This window comes from Cylas formicarius, unplaced genomic scaffold (assembly GCF_029955315.1).
Source record: "Cylas formicarius isolate icCylForm1 unplaced genomic scaffold, icCylForm1.1 PGA_scaffold_10__41_contigs__length_53128322, whole genome shotgun sequence".
Lineage (NCBI taxonomy): Eukaryota > Metazoa > Arthropoda > Insecta > Coleoptera > Brentidae > Cylas > Cylas formicarius.
Genome location: NW_026844214.1, coordinates 11,037,134 through 11,061,306, shown reverse-complemented (window position 1 = coordinate 11,061,306; position 24,173 = coordinate 11,037,134). Strand labels below are relative to the sequence as shown.

The 24,173-nt window shown below is 34.1% G+C and overlaps 1 protein-coding gene across 4 annotated transcripts in view; it reads left to right on the top strand.

Moving 5' to 3' along the window:
* Nucleotides 1-18,448: 18,448 nt before the first annotated feature.
* The window catches only part of LOC132700301 (nephrin), a 539,288-nt gene continuing 533,563 nt past the window's right edge, over nucleotides 18,449-24,173 (top strand). For all 4 annotated transcript variants that reach the window (XM_060667511.1, XM_060667521.1, XM_060667492.1 and 1 more), the window contains exon 1: nucleotides 18,449-18,817. In XM_060667511.1, coding sequence (XP_060523494.1) covers nucleotides 18,754-18,817 — 64 coding nt within the window. In that variant the 5' untranslated portion in view covers nucleotides 18,449-18,753. The remainder of the gene's footprint in view (nucleotides 18,818-24,173) is intronic.

The window sequence follows — 24,173 nt, the reverse complement described above, 5'->3', positions numbered from 1 at the left end:
GACCTTGGCATGCGCTTGAAAGAACTAGCAAACCCACTCACAGGTTATCGCATGGACAAGAATAATGCTCAACAAAAAAGATCAAGGCCAATTTCAGTTGAATTTATTTATCAATAGAAACTCAACAACATTTACTGCGGCAAACGTAATCTAAAACTATCGGGTATAGTAGGGAGTGAAAAACTAGTGGTCAGTAAATTAAATTTATTCGAAAAAGTGCGTACTAAAATTACGTTCGACATCCTGTTGAACTTGGAAAAGTAATATCTTCGTCGTCGATTCGAATGGAGAAAAAAAAATTATTACATCAGAGCACCATTTGACGTAATATCTAGTACCTATGAAATAACAACTTTTTTCTCATTTATGTTTATATTTTAGCAGGTATCTTTTTTTAATTTTTCAAAGAAACTTCGACATACTACTGTAATACTTTTTACACAACATCTACATTCCTCTTGCGTCGGTTTTTGTTGGGTTGAACTTGCTAACGTTTCGCCAATCATTCTGTTGGCTTCTTCAGTTACAGTCAAGCTCTGAAGGAGCCAATAGGATGATTGGCGAAACGTTGACTAGTTCGACTCAATAAAAACCGACGCAGGAGACATCAAGAAGATTTGTAAAAAGTATATTTTTTGTTGTTGGTTTAACGGGTTTCTTGAAACAATTTTCCTAATAAATAATTACTTTTTTACAAGAATAAAGTAGATGAATTACACCCAGAATAAGAATGGCATGTCGATATTAAAAATTGCTCATTTAAATGTCCGATCACTAGTTATACACTTTAATTATAATAAAGATATTGTAATTGCATTACGTTTGGTATAACAGAGACTTGGTTACATGATCAAATTCCTACTGAAAATATAAACATTAAGGGTTTTCACTTTATACGAAGTGACAGGGGTAGGCGTGGCGGAGATTTCCGTGTTGACGTTTGAGTTTAGTTAAGGTTTTATCATATTCTTTGGTGATTGAACAGATCTGGTTGATCTCAAAATGTGAAGACTATAATTGCTTTTTAGATAATTTTGAAAACATGGCGGCGCAGGTTATCCCTCAAGTCAATCACGTTTTTAATGTGAGTGATTTTAGTAATAAATTCATTTAATAATGATAGTACAGAGGCTAGAAATGAAACACATTTAATGGAGAGTGTAGGACCAACGAGAACTACTAAGTTCATTTCGTAACGTAATGGCTCCGATGCTTCACCATTTCCTCATATAAGTGCCCATAATCTCGTTTCTTGTTCAATTATACTAAAATATCAGAGATCTGGTCATGTTATCAAGAAATTTTAAAAATATAGATTCATAAGAATTTATTTCCATATTAAACTAATACAGAAATTAGTTTAATTCTACGTAATTTTTCTTTTACCACTGTAACTGAAACTGATGTATTGCGGATAATCAACGCTTCTAAGACTAAGGCAGTAGGTTGCGATCGTGTCAATATTTCTACAATCAATTTATGTATTCCCCATATTTTGTTTGCCTCGCGTATGTTATAAACTGTTGCTTATAATATTACATTTTTCTGTATCAGTGGGAAAAGGCACTCGCCATACCAGAAATTGCAAATCCAAGAACCCTAGATAATATTCGCCCTATCATCAGTATTTTACCCACTTTTTCAAAAATTTTGGAAAAGGTTGTATAGGAGCAAACGCAGCTTCATTTAAATAATAACCAGATTATACCCATCAATCAATCAGGATATAAAGAGGGCACATAGCTGCACTACAGCTGTACCACATATAGCCCATGAAATATTGTTGGCAACAGATGAATGCAAGCTGACCCTACTAACCCTGTTCGACTACTCGAAATTTTTTCATAAAACGCACTTTCTTAGCTTAATACTTCCAGCAATTACCTCAAGCAGTAACATATAATGGTGTAACTTCTTAATCTTTATTCATAAACGTTAATAAAGGTATAACTCAGGAATACATTTTAGGACTACCATTCTTCTTTAAGTCCACAAAGCATTTTTACAATTATATGCCAGCAAATCCGCAGTAATCCTTTTTGTCGAAAGGGTAACAGGGAGAGATTTCCAATGGGTAGTCATTCTGTGGACATTAATAATTAGAAAAAAGTTCTGTGATTTTCGGCAGAATTAGTCACACACTTCAAAAAGCGAATTGGCTAAATATGAAAAATACAATATTTCTTCATTCTGCAGTTCTGTATGCAAAAATGCTAAATAGAAAATCTCCTACATACCTCTTCAATAAAATACTCTATTGCAGTGATCTATATAATCTCAATATACGATTTATGGGAACACTTACTTTGTCAATCCATGCAATTGAAATTTTTCAATGCTCAAATAAAACAAAATTCTTAAGCAACAGCAAACGTTTTAAAACTGAACTTCTTAAAACAACTACTGGATGAACAAATTAAATAAATTTCTAAGAAGCTCTATGGTAAATGAAATGAAATATTATTTATTGGCTATTAGCTTCCTACTAAATTTGCGTGCTTTTTTTTCTCTATCTTTTCTGGGGTTAGACAGAATATTATGCTTTTAGTAGTATAATTTTTAGAAGACTGAATTTTAGCTTTTTGTCAAAATGTTAAGTTGATATTGTTCTATTGTTTATAATTCAAACAAAGACCTTTATTATTATTATTATCATTATTGTATAACGACCAACATATGAACGAAACAGGGTTAAGTTTTTCCAACAACCAAAACAGACAAATTTAAGCAGACGAAGCACAGTGCAGCGCTTAATGATAAAATCAATTTAGTGGGCGTTCTGCTTTAACCGTCCGCTTACGAGTGATTATCTACGATTATCGACGATTCATTCAGGAGTTATTAAGTTTTATTACGGATTTCTTGGGCAAAGTCACGTAACAAGCTCTGTAGGATGATAGCCCCTTAATTTTGTTAATATAAACTAATAATTTGATTCAATTTTGCTGTTTCGTTCCGAGAGCGATGATAAAGTAGGTAACAATTTTAACGCCCATAATGTGTTCGTATAAATATTGGCTTTTCGGCCATGAAAAGACAATCTTTTGGTGCGAAGGATATTTTGCTGCTTTTTGTTATAATTTACATTGACTTTACATTTTACCTAGCATGTATTTGTTCAAAAAGTCTGGAGAAAATTTTGTTGCCTCAATTTTTCAGTGCAAGAGTTTGATTTTTTCTAAATTCTTTCGATTTATCACTCTACTAGCCCGTATTTGGTCCCATGGAAAAAAAATCACAAGTGACAAATGAAATATTGTGATAACTCGTATCAACTCTCCTTCTTATTACAAAATTTATAGTGTAATGTCTTTATCATTATATATTGATTTGTATTATTCTCTTTAAAAAATATATATATGTTTTTTTTTGAGTTTTTTTTGAAAATCTTTTTAAATTTTCTACCTTTATTTGTTTTTTTGCACACATCAATTTCACAAATGAAGTGCAATATTTTGATTAAAATATCTTCAAGAAAACAATATATATGATAGGCACATATTAGTAACTTAATTGGAAATTAATAAAACACTAACAAATGTGCCTTTATTAATGTAAACAATAACTACAAAAAACATCGAAAAGCTATAACCAAAAACAACCGACCTACAGTTTTTCATACATATAGACGTAGATATTATTTCTAAAATAACAGAAACAGCTATCAGATAAGTACTCTTTTAACAGGCAAACAATTAAATGCAACGCAACCCATAGTTTTTAGTAGATAGCTACTGTTGTTAAAATTATAAGAAACAAGAATTGTCGTGGCATGTAAACAAAAGCTCAGCTATTCTACAGTAAAAGCAACAACCAACCGATCTGGTTTATAGAAATAAACGAAAAGTTTTAAAGCAACTAAAAACCCGTCACATTTCAGTCGTTGGCACCTTTCAGGCTATTATAAAAGTGACTATGACATTTTTTAATAGCATTACTTTTTAACAAATCCAATAAGTCATACTTTTTCTTTGGAATTGGTACAGCATCTCGATAAACACGGTCTAGAAATGTAAAAGTCGAGCCGGCTGGCATTTTTCTTTGCGTAACGCTAATGCTTCTGCAGTCAGTTTCACTAAAAGATATTTTATAGAAAAATGTGTCACGAGCATCTTTTTCTACTTTGGAAACACACGCGTCATTTATTTTGACAATATCGCCTCGTACGCGAACTGTCCCAATGAAAGTTAAAAGGAGTTTGAGTTACTATTTTTTTAAATCAAAAAACTAATCGTAACTCATTTCTACGACTTTATAGAGAGTTCTCGTCTTTTTCGCGCTTTTTACTAACATTACGTACTCTACGACGATCACACACACACACTGGCTTATGTGCCGGTTTTCCACGTAAGATCGGAGTTCAATAGCGGAACTGAACTACTGTTCGTTGTTAAAATACAAATTAGCGAGTTTTATGGTACAATTAACTACAAATAGCTATTTTTTGATATATGCCATTATTGCATCCAGCGAGCGATATATATTCTCTAAGACGAACATAGTCCAGTATTCCCCTATGACTAGGCTACAAGATGTAGCCATCAACCAGATAATTATCTTGATTAAACAATAGAGTGTACAACTTTTTGATTAATATCAACCGAAAATGTAGATTTCATTTTCAGCATTGCAGCAAAAATCTGAAAATTCAATCAACTGAAGCCATTCGTTTGTGTTGTCAGTATATTCTTTTGGCGATACCGCGGCCTGTTTGTTATGAAAGTTGGAAACACTCGTTCTTTTTGTGTGTAAATGGCGGATTATAGTCTATCAAAATGGCGGAATTTACACTTTGTTGTTAACGTCACAGTGACGTTGGCAAAAAAAATTATTCATAAAAGTTATTCCAGTAATTTTGGCAATATTCAAATCTATTATTAAATGTAAAAAAAGTTATAACCTAATAGATCAATTTAACAAAAAATCTTTTTTTGTGGAATTTGCAGCAATGCTTTAAAAATTGATACGTATTACAATGAACAACTCAAATTTAGATCAACAATATTTTGCACTTTCCTATTTAAATTTGCATTTGCATTAACGGTAATATAAAAAAGAACTTAAATATACTAATTTCTATGGGATAAAAAAATAAAAAAAAACTAATAACTTGTTTTGTAGAGAGCACGTTGACAAATTGATTTTCTAACCTCCTACTCTTCCGAATATTACTCGCAAAGTCAGATAGTATATTTTGAACTTTTTGCATAAATTAATAGAGTTAAGATTCTGATACGGAGAATACGCGATATACGTAAAAAGGAAACGCAATGCACTGAGAAAAGCGGTTTCACTATTTCCAATTTCGATCGATTAAAACTTTGTAATAATAACAGAATAATAAATTATTAATTAGTAAAGGATAAAGGGGCGGAGCGCAGCGGAGCGAGTGCTTATTAAACCAGTGACTTCAAAAGTTTACCAAACGGGTTCTATACCACACTTTTGATAAGAACATTATTTTTCGGCTACATTTTTGCATGACATGACCTTCAAAATTGAGAAATGTCAAAATTCAAGCCGTGTGGTAATATCTCGGAGAAGTTCACAGCCGTAGCGAACAAAACTGACGTGTAACATGACATTTTCCACACGTCTATTTGGAATCTTCCTTTACAACTTTGTTATATGTAATTTTTAGATATTTTTCATATTGTTCATAAACTTGTTCTCTCCATATCTTTTTTTTTCTCTTTTCGTTTTTTTTTTTGCTAATTTTTGGTATACTATATTTATCAGATATATAGATTCTGTATATCTGAAATTAATTGCTAAACGTATTACGATTAAACCAACAAGTGCTATTTATTGTTGATTCTTATTCTTATAACTAGTAAGGCAGCGGGTTTCATTTAAAATGCTCTACAATATCTTGAGGCGCCGCGGCTGTGAATAAACGAAAATTTAAGTATACCCCTAGAAAACTTGTCCGCTTTCGAACAATATTTATTGTATTATTATTTTTCTCCCAACCCGGCCAATGTTTCATATCTACGAGCACGCAAACCTAATATTCATTCAAATCTTGAGAGCTTTTCCATATATACAATACAATATTTGAAAGAAGCAATTGTCTTTATGTGCCGGGCGAGAAGAGATGGGCACGAATACGCCATAAAAAATATGCCCCCACCGAGATAGAAGTCGCATAAAAATAAAGTTGCAGTCATTAGAGGTAATACCGAACATATTTTGCTGGTGCCCGCGTGAATAGCAAAGCAACCAGCTGACATATCTGTCAGTATCTGTTTTCCATAATCGACCGAAAAGTGATTGATAGCGGTGCACATATTTTATAAATTTTTTTATTCATATTCCTTTCAGCTTCTCGCCACACGTTACGCATGCCGAGATTTACCTGTCATAACAACGTCGCCGGGTGATGTACGGCATAAGAAATGTGGCCAAATAAACGCCGCTACCTACACTTTTCGCCCCATGCTTTTCTTTCTATTTTCGCCTTACATACTTTTTACGTGGAATATAAAGTTTCTCGGATTTTTTCGGCGCTACACTTTTTTCCGTTTCCATATGCTTACCTTCGACAAATGTTTACCTTTTCAATAACTCGGAAATCCACCCAACACTTCAACCCGTTTGGAAACACACCTGCGAAAATTATGTTCCGCACTGCGTTGTTACGTATCCACATTTCAATTTCTCAAACCCAACAACTAATAACAACAGGAATATTACTTCGCATGTCCTTGATTACTTTGAAACTCGTGAATTTTTTTCCAGCAGATGGCACAAATTTGAGATTGAAGGTAACACGACTGGCGGCAGCAAAACAAACAAACAAACAAAAAAAACAAGTATATACTAATGTAAATCAGATACATTGCTCCTGCCTGTCGTTTCTACTTCGTGTATTTATTATGTTTTTAATATGTTCGCAACTATTCATTTTCTTTAATTTGTCAAAAATATTCCGTCAAATTTCTGGCCTAGACCTGTATAGTTCCGTAGGAGCTTCGGCAAAACTGAAGGACTAACTAACCAAAGCTAACTAAAACTGAAGGACTGTCGGTCATTTGCAATTAATTCAAAATAATGCAAATAATTCCTAAAATGACTAAAACTGAATTATGAAACATAAGTTCGCTAGAATATTGTGACATATAAAAAATACAGGAAGTTATTAACTGGAAGGAGCGAAATAGTGATTTTTTAAAACGCTTGGAAACTCCGGACAACTTTCGTTTAAAACTGCTGCACTGCAATTTAAAATGACAACGTTAGCTCTTCATTATCCATAGAGTGCCAAGAAGAAATAGGCGGCTGCTGCTGCTATGGCGGCATTCCAGGACAAGAGAACTGACTGAGTGATTAGTGATTCTCTTTTTAAATAGTATTTACATATTCCATGTAAACGTATTGATCACGCATTTCTAGTAGTTTCAAAATTATCTTGCATATATTCAGCAATCTGCAATTCAGCACCGAATTGTTTCAACCCTAAATCATTGAAATTATTTCACCTGACAAGCATATATTGGTTGCAAGGCAAACGTATCATAGATCAAATTCTAACCACATTTCAAATTTATTACTTGTTCTCGTGAAAATATACTTCTGGAAACACCCCAACGTTATAATAATATTATTATAAAGTACTGATTTGACTAATAAAGGAAAATTAGGATTAATGATTTAAGTTTTTCGAAGAAACGATTTATGTTCTGATTTCGCACACACCTCGTTATTAAAAATATAACATAGGCTTTACGCGCTTAGGGTTTCAAGTAAGTTGCTATGCTTAGTTGTTTCAGGTGAGAAATTCGATCATAAAGACAAAAATCCAAAAATATAACTCGGTGGGAGTGGAAAGCGATTGGTTTACTTACCATTCGGGAATGTGTTTCTTGTATTCGTTGAAGGTTTCAAAGCATTTCATTAATGATTTGTGGAGTGTTCTTTTAAAATTTATTTGCACGGTGGTAACCATGCACCTGCCAAATTGGGAAAATACGCGGTCTCAAATCATATTTTCCTACATGAAAGGTAAAAATCCGCTTTGACGTTGATTATTCGAATATTTTATTACGAAATGAAAATGTGCGCAAGAATTTTTTGGCGGGGAATTTTTATAACGGTAAAATGATATCAATTAAAGCCGGCGTAATGAAAGTAAAACATTTCTGTTATTTTCTAGTTGGAAAAGCGTCGAACACTAAAGAAACTTTGGTTTTCAGGTGATATGTTTCTGATGATGGTGATATGTTCGTTCGTTCGCTATTGCTGGATAAAGTTAAGCCCTGTATATGGAACGCAACCCAAAGCAAATGAAAATGTTTACAGAACAATTTATAAGGGGTGTTTTTTTCGTTGTATAGAACTTTAAGTTGCAATAAAACAACGATGGATTATTCGATTGACGTGAATTTTATTTATCCGAAAGATAATCTTGTGGCACTACATTTTAAATATGATTTCTGGCATATGACCGCCACGGCTGGCGCGGATGTATGCCAATCTGGATGTCCAAATTTCGATGACTTTTTCCAACATTTGTGGCCGTATATCGGCAATAACACGGCGAATATTGTCTTCCAAATGGTCAAGACCAATGACTTTACATAGCCCCATAGAAAGTAGTCTAGCGGTGTTAAATCACAAGATCTTGGAGGCCAATTCACAGGTCCAAAACGTGAAATTAGGTGGTCACCAAACGTGTCTTTCAATAAATCGATTGTGGCACGAGCTGTGTGGCATGTTGCGTCGTCTTGTTGAAACCACATCACCATACAGTCAGTTTTTCTGGATGTAACGGTGTTTCGACATACACTTGAGGATTAGCTTCGCTCCAAATGCGGCAGTTTAGTTTGTTGACGTAGCCATTCAACCAGAAGTGCGGTTCATTGCTAAACAAAAATCGCTTATGAAAATCAGGAACAACGGCAATCTCGTTTTGGGCCCATTCGACGAATCTACGCCTTACTTGATGATCTTGCACGAGTTGGATTTTGTAAGCACGTAAACCAAGATCTTTTGGCAAAATCTTCCACAAAGTGGATGGACACAGATCCAATTCCTGTGCTAGATGGCCGATGGACTCATTCGGGTCTTCCTCAATGCTACGCTCTACATCAGCAATAGCTTCTTCTATACGCACCGTACGGCATCTCTGTTATCAATAAGAGTAAACGTGGTGCGAAAACGTTCCATGGTTAATCGAATTGACTGCTTTGATGGACGATTTTGTCCACGATAAAATGGACGTAGTGAGCGATTGCACTATTTGCAAGCGTTGTTCAGGCGTGAGTCTATTCATGATGCATTGCCAAACCAAACTGGGAATAAATCACTTGACAGCTGTTAAATCGGTCGCCATCTTGAACAGTAATGCCAACTTAAAGTTCTATACATCGAAAAAAAAAAAACACCCATTAGGTTGCCTCACTCCAAGCCCTGCCCGCGTCTACCTAACTCCTTCCCCGCACCGCAGTTGCTGCTACTTTTCGTCGATCGGTTTGAAGATGAGGAATTTTATTTTTTTACTGCGGCAGTACAAATCGAAATCGCCAGTGGTTATCGTGTTTTCGGTTATCTCAGAAGAATATAGAAGTCTTAGTAGCCTGTTATGTGTTTGTAAATGACTTGAAATTGGCAAGGTTTTTTTTTTATAATAGCTAACTTTATCTTTCAAATATGAAAAGCTGAATTTTTATAACAACTATCATTTTAATCTGTTTAAATATATAATAATATGTAGTAGTGCTAATAAATTCGCATGTTCTCGCGAAAAACACTTATATTTACTTACATATCCGTTTTCTAAAGCATTTCTAAACATTTTTTTCTAAACGAAGTTTCAGCTCGCTTTTGATCTAGAATTTTAAATTAAAAAAAACTTCTGAGGCCATAAAAGTAGGCGGCGTTCTTTGAAGTGATTATGAGTGAGGCAACTTATATAAATTTTATGAACAATTGTAACGGAAGTTCTTTTTCCTTTTTCTATAAATAAGGAGAAATCGGGTTTGGTATATTACTAGCGCTATTCGCAGAATAAAAAAACTTTTCCAGAACTTTGTGTGGGATGTTTTTATATTGGCTTAACCGTAAGCTTAAATTGTTAGTCCAAGTTAAATTCCCTTGGCGTCAAATAAAAAAAAAGCTGGATGTTATTTATTCCCCATAGATTTAAACCCACACATCACGTATTATTTTTATCGGTCTTTTTCAACGGTTTCAAAGTTCCAAACTAGGTTTTCCCAGAGGAAGTTATCAATGTCAATTATAAAAAAAATAATTTTCAATTATTATAAATTTGTACATCATTGGAATTTTCCCATCAAGTCGAATCACCAAAGACTCTGTGCTATTAGCAGTGTTGGAAAAGACCATCAGTGCTGTGTTTTTTTGGGATTTAATTTTAAATTTCTCTGTAAATACCAGTTTTTATTCATCAAGCCATACCTGTGGACAAACCATCTCTAGAAATGGCAGACAGCACGACATTTATGTCATCGGCGAACTGATACACCAGACCCAGTGGAAGTCGGGTCTGCCAAGGTATTCACACAAATGAATGGAGCCTTGTGGTATCCCTTGCATATATCAAACATTTATGCACACACACCGGCTTAACTGACACATTCAATTTTTTTTCTATTTGACAGGTGTGATTTCATGAAATCTACTGCACCTCCTCTAATACTATAGTAATCCAGGATGAACATCAAATAAAGATAAACGGTGTGGAAGGCTATTAAAAAATCAAAATTCAGATCAGCACTTTTAATATTCTTAAGAAGATTTTCTATATAGACATATCAAAATATCATCACCTATAATATTCTTAAGAAGGTTTTCGATTATATGTGTGATGGTATCAAATTTGGCCAACTCTGTAGATTTATTAGGTATGAACCCAAAATTGGTGTTTATTTAATATATTTTACTGAATCAAATAATTCATTTCTCTAAGAGGAATCGTTTGTTGCCATTAACAAACTGAGTATATTTTGTCAGCAGAATCGCTATCATTTTTTATTGTAGTTTGCAATTCAATTTTCATCGGTGAGAAGTTTTAAATTTTTGAAACAAATTAAACTTTTCTCACAGAATGCTTTGAGGATGTGGTAGGATATTGGAGGAAACAAAAAAATCAGTAGATATTTCTAATAAAATTGAGATACTAGACGATGTTTTGTCAATGAACAAGGATTTGAATGATAATTAATTAATTTATCCAATGGTTGACACCACTATGTATACATTTTCTTCAATTACACAGACCATACGATAAAGCATGTAGCAAACCGGAAAGGAAAAACGTCGTCGTGAAAATAGAGTGTGGAAAGTAAACGTAAACTTAATCTTGTTATTGACATCAAAGCTAAAACCAAAACCAAACCAAACCTAACCTAACCAAAACTTTTGGGTGAACTCCTCCTATCAAACTGGAATGGTAATGCAATCAGTATAGATTTTGTGAGGCAAATTTTATTTAGAGTGGGACTGTGGATTGTGGTCTTTGTTATATATATCAACGCTGGATTTTTTTGGATACATTGTTAACAGGTTAACAATTTTATGCTGGAGTTTATTAGCAAACATTTTTAAAAATACTAAATTCCTGTGGGACATTTAGTTCCAGTAATGTATGTACAGGGTGGCCAAGTAAGCGTGCGTAGTACTGTACAAAATTGTATTACTAAATTTTTCAAAAGAAATCCATCAGAAACTTTTACGCTGATCTTTCTCTGCAATCCTGTGAATTTAATATACTAACCTGTATTCCAATTTTCTTTATTTAACAGTTTTTTCAATTATCTATTGGGGATTGTTCGATTTCTTTTTAAATAAAGAGTGGAAACCGTATTTCGATATCTCGAAATACGAAAATATCGAAAATAGAAAATTTAGTGATTTTAAAATTTGAATTTATTGTTATTTATTATTTATTGTGTATTTTATGTATTGTATGTATTTATGTACAAATTATATTATTATCAAATCTTGATTCAGAAATTTTTTTGGAAAAAATGGAGGCATAATAATAAAAATACAAGATATATATTATGTGAAATATAAATAATATAGAATATGAAAAATAAATACCTAAAATCAACTTGACCACAAATATTAAAATAATACTATACTACTGCAATTTGTGTTTGTTGTAAGTCCTTAAAACTATTAAAATGCTTTTTATAAATGAAGATTTGAATTTGGCCAAATTCAAAAATTATCAATAGAAAACTGATTTTCTAGCATCTCGTGTTACGTCACAGCGACGGTAAGATATGCCGTTTTCTTGGCTATAGGCTAAAATAGGACCGGTAGTATCAGCGTTCGATTATAAATTTTAAAGAAAAATGAAGCGATAAAATAATAACAGATTTCGGTACCAAAACCGAAACTCAGACGCAGCAGGAAGGCAATACGACACAAAAGATTTGTACCGAGATTGACAATTAAAGCAAATTAAAAAAAAATTATACGGCAGCATAAGGCCACGTAATATACCAAGTCAATTACAACACCGTTTACTGTCAAATTCTGGAAACTCCTAAACAATCTATAGTTTACAACAAAAACCAAAAAATATATGTTAAATCAGATATTAATTTCGCCACCTTACATAAAATTTCAGCAGCTGTACACTTTACAAAGCTACCAAATTGCTAGTTGGACCTTCTTCGAAGAGAGTAGGAAGAGAAAAAACACAAGAACACTAGCGAAAAACTTCATCCGTTCTCATCGCAACGATCATTCATTCCGTCGATTAGGTTGATTCAGGGAGCCGGAATAGAAACAATGCCTCGTGTTTAAAAGGTTTGACTAGGTATCTGGTTTTGATATTCGGATTAAGTACGTCACAAGGAATTTTAGGAACGCAATGTGCTGCGGATTTTAAATATCGATGAACCGAAAATTTCATTAATTTATAATTAAACTAACCGTGTGGCAAAATTTATTTCGTTATAAAGGTGAATTTCACTGTTAGAGAAATGCCTAAAGACGTCGGTATCTATATTGCCTCGTGCCATGCAATTTTTTCGGATGTTTTGGGCATGAAACGTGTAGCAGAAAAATTTGTTCCGAAACTGCTTAATTTTGAAAAAAGGAGCAGTCGAAGGAGCATCGCTCAAGAGCTGTTAAACGACGTCAATGGTGATCCCGATATGCTCAAAAACGTCATAACTGGTGACGAATCATGGGTGTAAGTCCAATCGTCACAATGGAAGAACCCAGTATCGCCATGACCGAAAAAAGCACACCAAGTTCGATCAAATGTCAAAGTTTTGTTTATTGTGTTCTTTGATTATCGTGGCGTGGTACATCGAGAGTTCTTACCACAAGGTCGTACGGTCAATAAGGAGTTATGCACCGTTTACTAGAAGCAACACGAAGAAAATGTCCGGAATTGTGGGAAAACAATTCATGGATTTTGCATCACGATAATGCACCTGCTCACTGATCGTTGCTTGTGTAACTTTTTGGCCAAAAACAAGACCACAACTTTTGCTTGCTCTAAAAATGCAAAAAACCGATGAAGGGAAGGTGGTTTGGAACGATTGACGAGGTAAAGAAAAAATCGCTGGAAGAACTCAAGGCTATACCAGAAAGTGCTTATCAGAAGAGCTTCGAAGATATTTTAGGTCTATTTCAAAATTTATAGAATTCATTGTAAAAGAAAATGTGTTAGCATATTCGGAAAATTACAGTTTACTGGGCGAATATCAATATGGAGAGGGTCGATTGAATGGAGGGTGGTTTTTGTGACCTTCATAAGGCTTTCGATTGCTTGTCTCGCCTCATTTTACTCCATAAGCAGTATATTATTGATTACGTCCATTCATTTTTTAGTTTCTATCTGCTCAGTTAACACAAATGCTCTCTGTTAATAATGTGGGGTGAAATCTACTAGATATTTCAACAGGCGTACCTAAGGCTGCATTTCACCCCTTCTTTTTATTACATATATGAATAATATGACCTTAATACTACGCACACAAATGACTAAATGAGATTAATTATATTACAGAAAATGCGATAAATAGGCAAGTGTCGTCTTTTTCTATTATAAAATTGCCTCACATTTATATCACGCCGTTGTCATTTCAGTCTAGACCGAGTCCACCGATTTTTAAATCCTATTTATTAGAGTTCCTTTGAGTATACCGTTAATTGCATTGCTTTGTCGCCATTCCAAAAATATTTGCTATCCAAATCACAACAGCGTCACCGCATGTCAATATATTAGCAGTTTCGCTTAGGGGTCGAATGCATTAAATTATTCCACCAGTAGGAAGCGAGGCAATCTTGGCGCGGTCATCGTTATGGGGAAATTTATTATCGTTACGCCATTGTCTCAACTGTAATCATTTAATGAGCAACGCAAAATTTTGATTAATTATTCTCCCCGCGAGAATAATTTCATGTTATAAATTTTTGCGTCGCTGGGGAGTCAGCAGGGACATTTGATAGCTTAGCAACGAATTTTTTTAGGGGAGAATAAAATATGTTCCGGCCATGCAGTACTCCGGCGAATATCACGACCGAAAAGGAACTTACAACGTGCAACTTTAAAATCGAACGCGGCAAGCGCAAAACTAAGAATTATTGATGAGAATATGTCGAGAACAAAAGAATTGTTTTCTTTAATTGGTTTAGGCATCATTATAAATCATTACACTGGCGTAACTCTTTTCCAAGCATTTACTGGCGTAGAATAATAAATAATATATTTTAAATTGTATAACACAAAATCTTACCTAATAAAAACCACAATATCAAAATTATATGGGAAATCTTAAAAAATAACATTTTTCAATCCGATTCAGGATTTTTTGCGTATTTTAGGATAGTTTCCTCAAATTTTCCAATTACTGCAATAAATGTATTATTTTTTGTTTTTGCTGATTACTAAAGCGTTAAGCGAAAAGTGACAGCTTTTAGTTTACTTAGAACAATTTTTTTAGGAACAAGTCAAAATTTCTTTTTCTTTTCGTTTTTTAGTGTTCATAAAAATATAGAAAAAGTAGCTTCAACTTTTTAAATGAAAATAACTCAAAAACTGACAAAGTTAGACGGCCTTTCTATACAAAATTGAAAATGTTTTCACATTTGCATCATCTTTCAACCAGAATTCGACACATAAAAAAATATGACTAGATTTATCTAACTAATATGGTGAAACTAGTACCCTCTAGGAGTCAAGTAAGTTTCAAGTCGTAATTGTCATATGCAATTTTTTATCATTAGGCTATATAGACTTCCTTAATTAATGAATAAAATTTAAATATTGATCGCCCCATATCTGCGAAACCAGCGACTTTTGTATGAGGCATGTTGAGCTCAGTCATATTTTGGTTCCTAGTGCCTCCAGTTTGGAGATTGCCCATTCTTTATGAATCGCCCTATGTATCTGATTTTTCGATTCACAATGTCACTTACACAGACTTATGACGGAAATTCTGACTTTTTTTTTCAGAAATTTCGATTTTGTAATTGTTAAAGATAAATACACAAAGTCAATTTGTGGATAATTTCTTTTAGCGCCAAGCAGCACTTTGAAACATGATTTCAGTTTTCTCAAACCTAGAAGTCCCCGTCAGTTGCCGATCACATTAACAAATGAAAAATTACACAATTTATATAACAATATAAATTATTCAGTGATTTTGTACACAATTAATTGAAAAAAGTGATAATGTTACTATTTTCGAAGTATATAAATATAGATTACATTAAGTTTGTTATTTTTGCATCAAAATTAGCAATTTTTTTAATCAGTGAAATAAATTAAAAACAGGTTTAATCTGATAAACTCTCGTAATAATTTACTAATTCAATAATGTAAAATCACAGAGCTTAATAAACTAGTAACTAGTAACTTTTTGCTCCGAAAAATGAAAACAAGCAAACCGAAAAAGAAAGCGAACTTCTAAACGCGATTAGCATCAGTTACATTTTCTGCAAGATCCATTACTTAGAAGTGTGATTTTGGTTTATGTAGTCTTGAAGACGCACCAGGTTGAGTTGCTTTTTATTTTTAATTTCGAGTAAAGCAATTAAAATCATGTTTGCTTGGGTATCGGTATTGATAAAATAAATGTACCTAATCAACTAAATCAACGCCGATTCTCTCGATACGATCCAAATCGTTTCGGTAAGATTTGGGAGCGAATGAGTAATAGAAGAAAAAATATCATGCGACGGTTTAAGAATGTCATTGAGCATGGTAATTGTGGAAATAACTGTTTTAATATGATCATAATGTTGTTTGTGATGTGTTTTTGTAGTGTGAAATAGTATATTATGCAAGTGTGGTGAACGGCATTTAAGTCACACAAAACAACATGAATACATTCGCTGACAGAATTCTCTGTCTCTGAAAATATCCAATTGCTCCCAATTGACGATAATATCCCGGAAATGTCCTGTGTGACTCGGATCCGTGGGAAACGAAAGTGAAGTGTGTAAAATGATACTCTGCGCCCGCCAGATCGGTTTATAATTAGGGATTTAACAGAAAGGAGTAGAAAATAGAATATTATGCAACAAGTGCGGCATTTGACTCACGGGTTTATTTGACACGAGCGGAGCGAGTGTTTAAAATAAGAGTGACTTAAAATTTTTACCGAAAGTGTTGCATACTATACTTTTTCTACGACCGATAGTTTTTGGGTACATTTTCGCAAAAGAAGAAGAATATATTCACTGACATAGGTGTCAGAATTGACAAACGTCAAATTCAAGGCGTGGGAAATATTTCCGAAGTCATCTGATTGCTCCGAAACCCGTGCGGTAAAATCGCGGAAATGTCCGAAGTAGCTCGGATCCGTGGCAAAGGAAACTGACATGGGAAAGTGACGCTTCCCGCACGCTAGATCGGTGGGTAATTAGGTATTTTACAGACGAGAGTAGAAAAAATATTTTTCAATATAATGCGAAATTGTTTTTGATAGCCATGGGCCCCTGGGTGTTTTACCACATTAATTTACCACATTTATTTAAAGAGTTTAAAAAAGGTTTTACAAAAGATTTTTTCTGTAAGTTTCTAGTGTATTGGGCAGGAAAATAATTTTTTACAAATCTTGTGGTTCAACAACCAACGTGTAATACGGTATTTTTTCTACTCCCATCTGTAAAATGCCTAATTACATACCGATCTAACTTTCGAGAAGCGCCCCTTACCACGTCAGTTTCCCACGGATCCGAGCCACTTCGGACATTTCCGGGATTTTACGGCACGGGTTTGGGAGCAATCGGATGTTTTCCGAGATTTTACCGCACGGTTTGAATTTTAACGTTTGTCAATTCTGACAGTCATGTCAGTGTAGGTATTGGTATTGTTTTGGTTAGTTTTGGTTTAGTTAGTTTTTGGTATTGGTTTGGAAAAAATTACCCAAAAACTAATACAGAGAAAAAATTAAATACTACGTGTCATAAGCTACAATAAAAATCTAGTGGGCTAGTGGGTAAGTAAAGTGACATTTATAATGATTTTTCTTCCAATTACAGTATTTTTCTTTAAATAAACTACCACATGATCAATTGTAAAAGTTAAATAAACAACATGACGTTTTAAAATTGTGTTTATCCCGTTGTTTACATGACATATCCAATTATACATCTCTCTCTGTCTAATGTCCTCGGTTAAAAAGGGACAACAATAGCAGAACCGATCGGAACGATAAACGAATAGGTTTAATGGCAAGCATTTTGTTTGAATGGTACGAAATTTAGTAATCCGAGAATCTAATACTATTTTTAATTTATTAAATTGTGATTTTTTCGTGACGGTCGTAGAAAAAGTATAGTATGTAATAACACGTTTGGTCAACTCTTTATCTCACTCGTTTATTAAGCACTCGCTCCGCTGCCTTCCGCTCGTGCCCAATAAACTCGTGAGTCAAATGGCGTTTACCGCACTTGTTGCATAATATACTATAACAGACGGGAATAGAAAAATATATTTTTCTACTCCCTTCTCAAATAGACGCAATCATACACCGATCGAGCGTGATTGAATCCACTTTTCCAACATTTTTTGTAGAGTTTTCAAAAGTTTATTTAACTATCGATTTTCACAGAGACCACAGCATCGATTCTTTTCCATCCTTCTTGCTATAACTATTTTATTTATTTTATCTTTGAGAGTTTAGTATACTGTCATTACGGAATTGTTTATTTAAGATGACGGACAATACGAATTTGCCCATAGCATAAATAATATAATATTATTTCTTTGCTCTGGCCATAAATTCTCCATATGCCGATATTCGCGTCAAATTAAAAGTTAAGTTTCAATACAATGCCACTCCTTGGCGCTTTATAAATTACCGAAATTCCTGCTACAGCGAGAGAGAAGCAGAAAACAGAACTTTACAAAAGCGCGGCACCGATCAGGTAGTGGGGTTTCTCGCGCCAACGCTCTTACTCGCTCCGTGTTAGTCTGGCTCAGTTCATCGCGAGCTTTCTGTGCCTAAAATTCAGCTCCGGGTAGATTCGTCGACGTACGCGGCCGATTTTCAGGCGATCCGGCATTCGTGCGTTCTGCAGGAAACCGGACCCACCCTTAGTTACGCGAATATCTTTGGTAAAACTGCTACATATGACCTATATTATACAAACTGTCAAAAGTTAAGCAACAAACTTCCAAAAACTCCAAAAGAAGTTCAAAACATCTTGGGATTTAAGTGCAGGATTGCAATTTGTTGATGTTAGTGGATGGTGTGCGAATTGAAATGTTTTCGGTGGTGTCTGATATTTATTAAGTGTGACTAAAAAATTGACATGATGCGGTTAGCGGCGCGGCTACTGTTATGGGTATTGCTGCTGGCTTCAGCTGTTTGTCAAGGTCAGTTGATTGTTTTTATTTCAACATATCTTTTTTTTGTTTAACTTAACGGGTTGCAAAGGAATGACAAACATTTTCTTTGTGCCTGAAGTACTTTTGTACTCTTGATTTTTTATCGGATATTTATAACTCCTGTCGTCATAAAGTACAATATTTTTACCATTGGTCTTGTTATTAAGTACGAATGTATGTTAAAATCGGATTATCGAGCGGTGGTTCCCCGAAAACACCGTAAATTTTTCGGTAGCATTTGCGAGGTTTTCTTTGAACCGTGCGTGTCCGGCCGACAGTTTCCATTTTATTGTTTTATGCAAAGGTTTTTTGAGTTTATTGTTAAAATGGCGGATCGGCGCAGATGAAAAACTGGAGATTGTCAGAAATATTGAGAGTGGCATCGGTAAGGCGGAAATTGCTGGACAAAAGAAATTGGCATAAACAATCGCGAAAAGATCAAGAAAGCAAGTGACTGTAAATCGCACAGGATTAAGAAAAATAGAAATCCTGTACGTTCAGACGTAGATAGAGCTCTTTTACGACGGTTGGAAGATCCGAAAATATTGCAATAAGTGGTCCAGTTCTGAAATCGAATGCCGAAGAATTAGCCAATGTGAGAATTTTAGTTGTTCTACAGGTTGTCTCGAACGCTTTAAAGTTCGTCACAACATAAACGTCGCAAAAATTTCTAGTGAAGTAGGAAGGAGTTGTTAACAAACAAGCTGTGCTGAACTGGTTAGATGATAAATGGCCCAGTATTGCACAAAATGACAGCTCTGAGGATTTTTCAGTGGTGACGAGACTGGGCTGTTTTACAAGATGGCTCCCGATAGAATTTAGAATTTAGAAGAGAATGGTGTTTTGGTGGGCAGCAGTCGAAGTTGAGGTACACCGTCTGAGTTTGTGCAAATATAAAAAGAAGCGAAAAATGCAAACTTCTTGTTATTGGTAAATATGAACGGCCAAGATCTAACCAACATTGAAATATCTCTTCCTCAGCTGGTTAGCTTCCCAACTGTTGATGATAATTTAATAACAACGGAGTTATTAACGGATAATGATATTATTACTGAAGTTTTACAGCCAAATGATCCTCAAAGCTTTGGTAACGAAAGCGACGATGATGTTCAACAAGACGAAGTACCAAGTTATTTTAAAGCACTCTGTGCTGCTAAAATTGTTACAAATTTTTTACAATCTACTGATAACGCAAATGATGATATTATTCAAGCGTCCTGGAAGGTTGGGAGGCACTTCGGGAATATGAAATTTGTATAGACAAAAAATAACCAAACAAAAATAACGCATTTTTTTATTCGAAAAGAATAAAGTATATATTGTTATTTGTATGTTGTAAAGTTTATAGAGATATATGAGTTTTAGTTTAAGTAGTTTAGTTTCTTTCGTTTTTTAGTTTTATTAGTTTATTAGTTAATGTATATTAGTTTTCTATTTTTATATAAAATGAAAATATGTACATACCTACATAATTTGTTTGTATTTTTATAGCGTACTTCCGCTTATAGAGTACTCATTTTCTGATTCCTAGAGGGTACTTTATATGCTTTATATGTTGCAAAAAAAATCTTCAACTTCAAGATAAGTCTGCGCAAAATCGAAATCTTGATGAAATAACTTGTTGGTAGTTATTAACACAATCAACACATCGTATAGACTAAAACATTTAGAATTTTGTATATAGCTTCCGATCTGTGGTTTCAGTTATCGATCAATCAAGATCAATGACGGAGGTATTTGCAAATAGTATTGGAGTATGGATATGCTGTAAATTATTTTCAAACCCGGCCCAGGGCGTAACTGCTAGGATAAAAGAGACCCCATAATTACAAATAATTTTGCTTGAATTTAGCTCGTTTTTTTTCATTTCTGGAATGGTAATTTACAACATTTGCTTCTACAAACAGTGGTCAGGAGGGAAATAGCAATCTAGCAAAATCCAGACTGTGGTTTATTAGTTATGGAGATATTTTTAATTTAATTCATCTTTTTCTAGAAGTCAAGCATTTTTTTCCTCCAAATCTCGATAAAGATATATTTAAGATAAAGGGTATAGTTGTCATTAATAAATATTAGTGTACGAGCTCTTGAATTTTGCTTAGTTGCTCATTTTGAACCTTAAGCAAATTCAGTATCATCTAAATTTCAGAGGATCCTGCAACCATCCTCAGTGTTTTACTAACACCTAAAGCAATTGGCTTCGTAAATTCTCACATCAAGCTATTAGTCATAATTGCGAGCAACGTAAAGTGTACAAAAATGTCGGAGATTAGGTAAGATGGAATTGTTAAGTTTATACTAAAACTAAGCAATATAGATCAGACCATTCATTGTTAAATGACAGGACCCGCTCCCTTAAAAATTAATAATGGAAAACCGCTCGTTTCCCCAGTCTTCATACTGAAGAGGATGAAATGCAGAAGTCAATGCATTTATGCGTTTCACTGCGATGAAATGTTAAAATAACTGGTCCGTAAAGCGTAGTTATTCAAATAATAAGAAAGGGAACCGTTTGGGATCCTTTATATCTTAGCAATTTGGATCCGCTTCCCACACAATTGCCATATAGTCTTAAGACACAAGCTCCTTCCGTCATTGTCATAGAAAATTGCAGAATGAGAACAAGAACCCTGTAATCTTTACTGAAAATTGATTACCGATAACCAACAAAGTCACTTACCTGATTTATCATCAATTGAGAATCTATGGAAATAAGATTGTTACGGAACTAATAGGGGATTCCAGGTCACTTAGTTTCTACAGGTTGAAGTACGAGGTTTTATTATTTTTAGTACTTCAATTATTTACTTCGCATCATGCTTTAAAGAGATGAATATTCTCAATCGAGACTTACATGATGGCGCCACACATTACTTAATTTTTCCACACTATTTTTTTGAATACTAAGTGTTATCAATATCAATCCTAAGTAATATTCTTAAGCACAGTTAGTATCCAAAATTTTCGCAAAAATTTAGTTTGTTGCGCACGCCGAATGGTCAACTGTCTATTTAGATACAAACCAGAAATCAATTTTCTGTGACAACACCAAATGTTAGTCGCGCGTGAAGCAGCGAAAGTTCGCGAAAGTGCCTTTCGCGAACCTATGAGTGCCAACCTGACCGTTTAAATGTATGCGTCACTGCAGAACACAAAAAATGAGACGTTAAATTAGCTGAAATGGTCGCTGTGAGAATGGGTGAATATTCATTTGCGACGACCATATGTGCGTACATATTCGGATTAGCAGGATTCCAGTCGGATGCAGGATTCCAGTGGGAGTTCAACGAGCGAACGGATGATATCCCGGAATATAGTGTCATAACATTTTTCCATCCGTGAATCAATACGTGAGAATATATATATATATATATATATATATATATATATATATATATATATATATATATATATATATATATATATATATATATATAATATATATATATATATATATATATAGCAGTAACTTTACTAATAATTGTCTACTCAAATGTCGTCAGTTCACACTTTATGAATACATTTTTGCTCTTTTTATTTCATCTGAAACATCTTAGATATTTTTGGTCATCATTCATTAGTGACATTATTCTGAAAGCCCTTTTTGTACTCTAGGGATTAACCAAAAATATCTATTACGATCTCTGAGGTTTTCTTCAAAAAATAATCAATGGCCAATCGATCTGGAAATGCCGAGGAAAATACATTTTCTTATAGTACGCATAAGAAAATGTACTTTCACTGGCAACTTTCAAAATACCAAAATTCATTTGAAATACGCAATATTTTTCTAAATTATAACAAAATGCAAAAGGAAGGCGATTTTTGAGAATTTTTCGACAATAACAACGTACTTCTTATTTGTTTGTTGTCATTTTGTAAACTGTCTTAAATCAACGTGTGAAAGTAACTTGTTCAGAATTGATTTGTTTATAAAATTTTGGGCATTTCTATTTTCTTTTTAAATTTACCATGGAATATCCTCGGGAATAACATATAATCGTGCGTAAGAAATCTTAAGAGACGTAAAATTGATACCAGTTATAGGGGTTTACACTAGCTTAGCACAAATAATTCAATTAACCTTGAATCTCCCCTTAAACTAATAAATAATTCAAACGCTGCCGCGTTTAGTGCCGTGATCCTAATAAAACACCCTTTCATGTAACCAATGTCTGAATACTTAGGGCGAAAATGGGGGGCTTAAATTTTTACCATCTTCGCGTAACATTCTTGGCGGCATTCAGTTTTTGTTGTTGCTTGGTTTTCACAACGACGACATCTCACATTGCGTTATTGATTTTGTGCTCCCAAAATTTCGCTTAATACGTTTGCCTTTCCTTTGATCTATGTCCGATCCTCTCTGTAAAAGGCGAAGTTCTCTCTACGCCTTTGTTCTGTGGATAAAAGCGACGAATTTATGTGAATTTCTTTTAGACCATGTAAGTCTAGTTGGATGCAAATAGTCTGAATAGAGTTCATTACATTTTAAACTTGTATTAGCTGTGAGAAATGGATAATTTTACCTATAACTTTATCTCTTTATAGTCTAAATATAGTTGAATGTGAATATCTACCCATCTATCGAATCATTAACATCACATTGTCTTTAAGAACCACCAAAGTATAAAAGAGCGTTTTTTTTTAATAAAACTTCTGGATTCCTCCTGCGTCTGTTTTTGTTGACTGACTTCTTCAGAGCTTAACTGAAACTGGATCGCTTTTTACTCTGTACCTGCTCATATGTATTGTTTGAGGGGGGCGGAGCTAAATGAAGGACATAAACAACTTCTCGGATGACTGATTCCCATATTGGTGACAGTTAAAGAACCGGGTCGCGGTTAAGGTTGTTAGGTTGCTTATAGATTTCTATAGACTCTCGGATTTTTCGTTGGTAGAAGAATTGATTACATGCAAGAATTTTAGTTTTATCGAATGACATTTTATGTTCCGGTTTCATGACTGTGTTCGGCAACTTATTATTTGTCTTAGTCTTAAGGCTGAGGGTTCTTTGAGCCTCCTTTATATTTTGTAAACTCCTGGCATCTCAAATGGAATTCAGCCTTTGACGGATCGAAGATGAGAGATTTTTGGACAAGTAGTAAATCTGGTTTTTAAGTTATATTTTTTTAGAACTTTTGATATGTAGTCAGTGATGTTTTGAATGTAAGTAAGCACAGTGGCAAGTGTGGAATTGCTTTCGGCATTATTGCTATTGGAAGATTGTGGTAAAGTGTATTTTCTTATTGGACGCTTAATATCTTTAATGTGGAAATTATTAGAGAGAAGAGCAGAGGTAGGTGGTTTAATTATGGGTTCAGTGACTCGGGCTGAGATAGTTTTA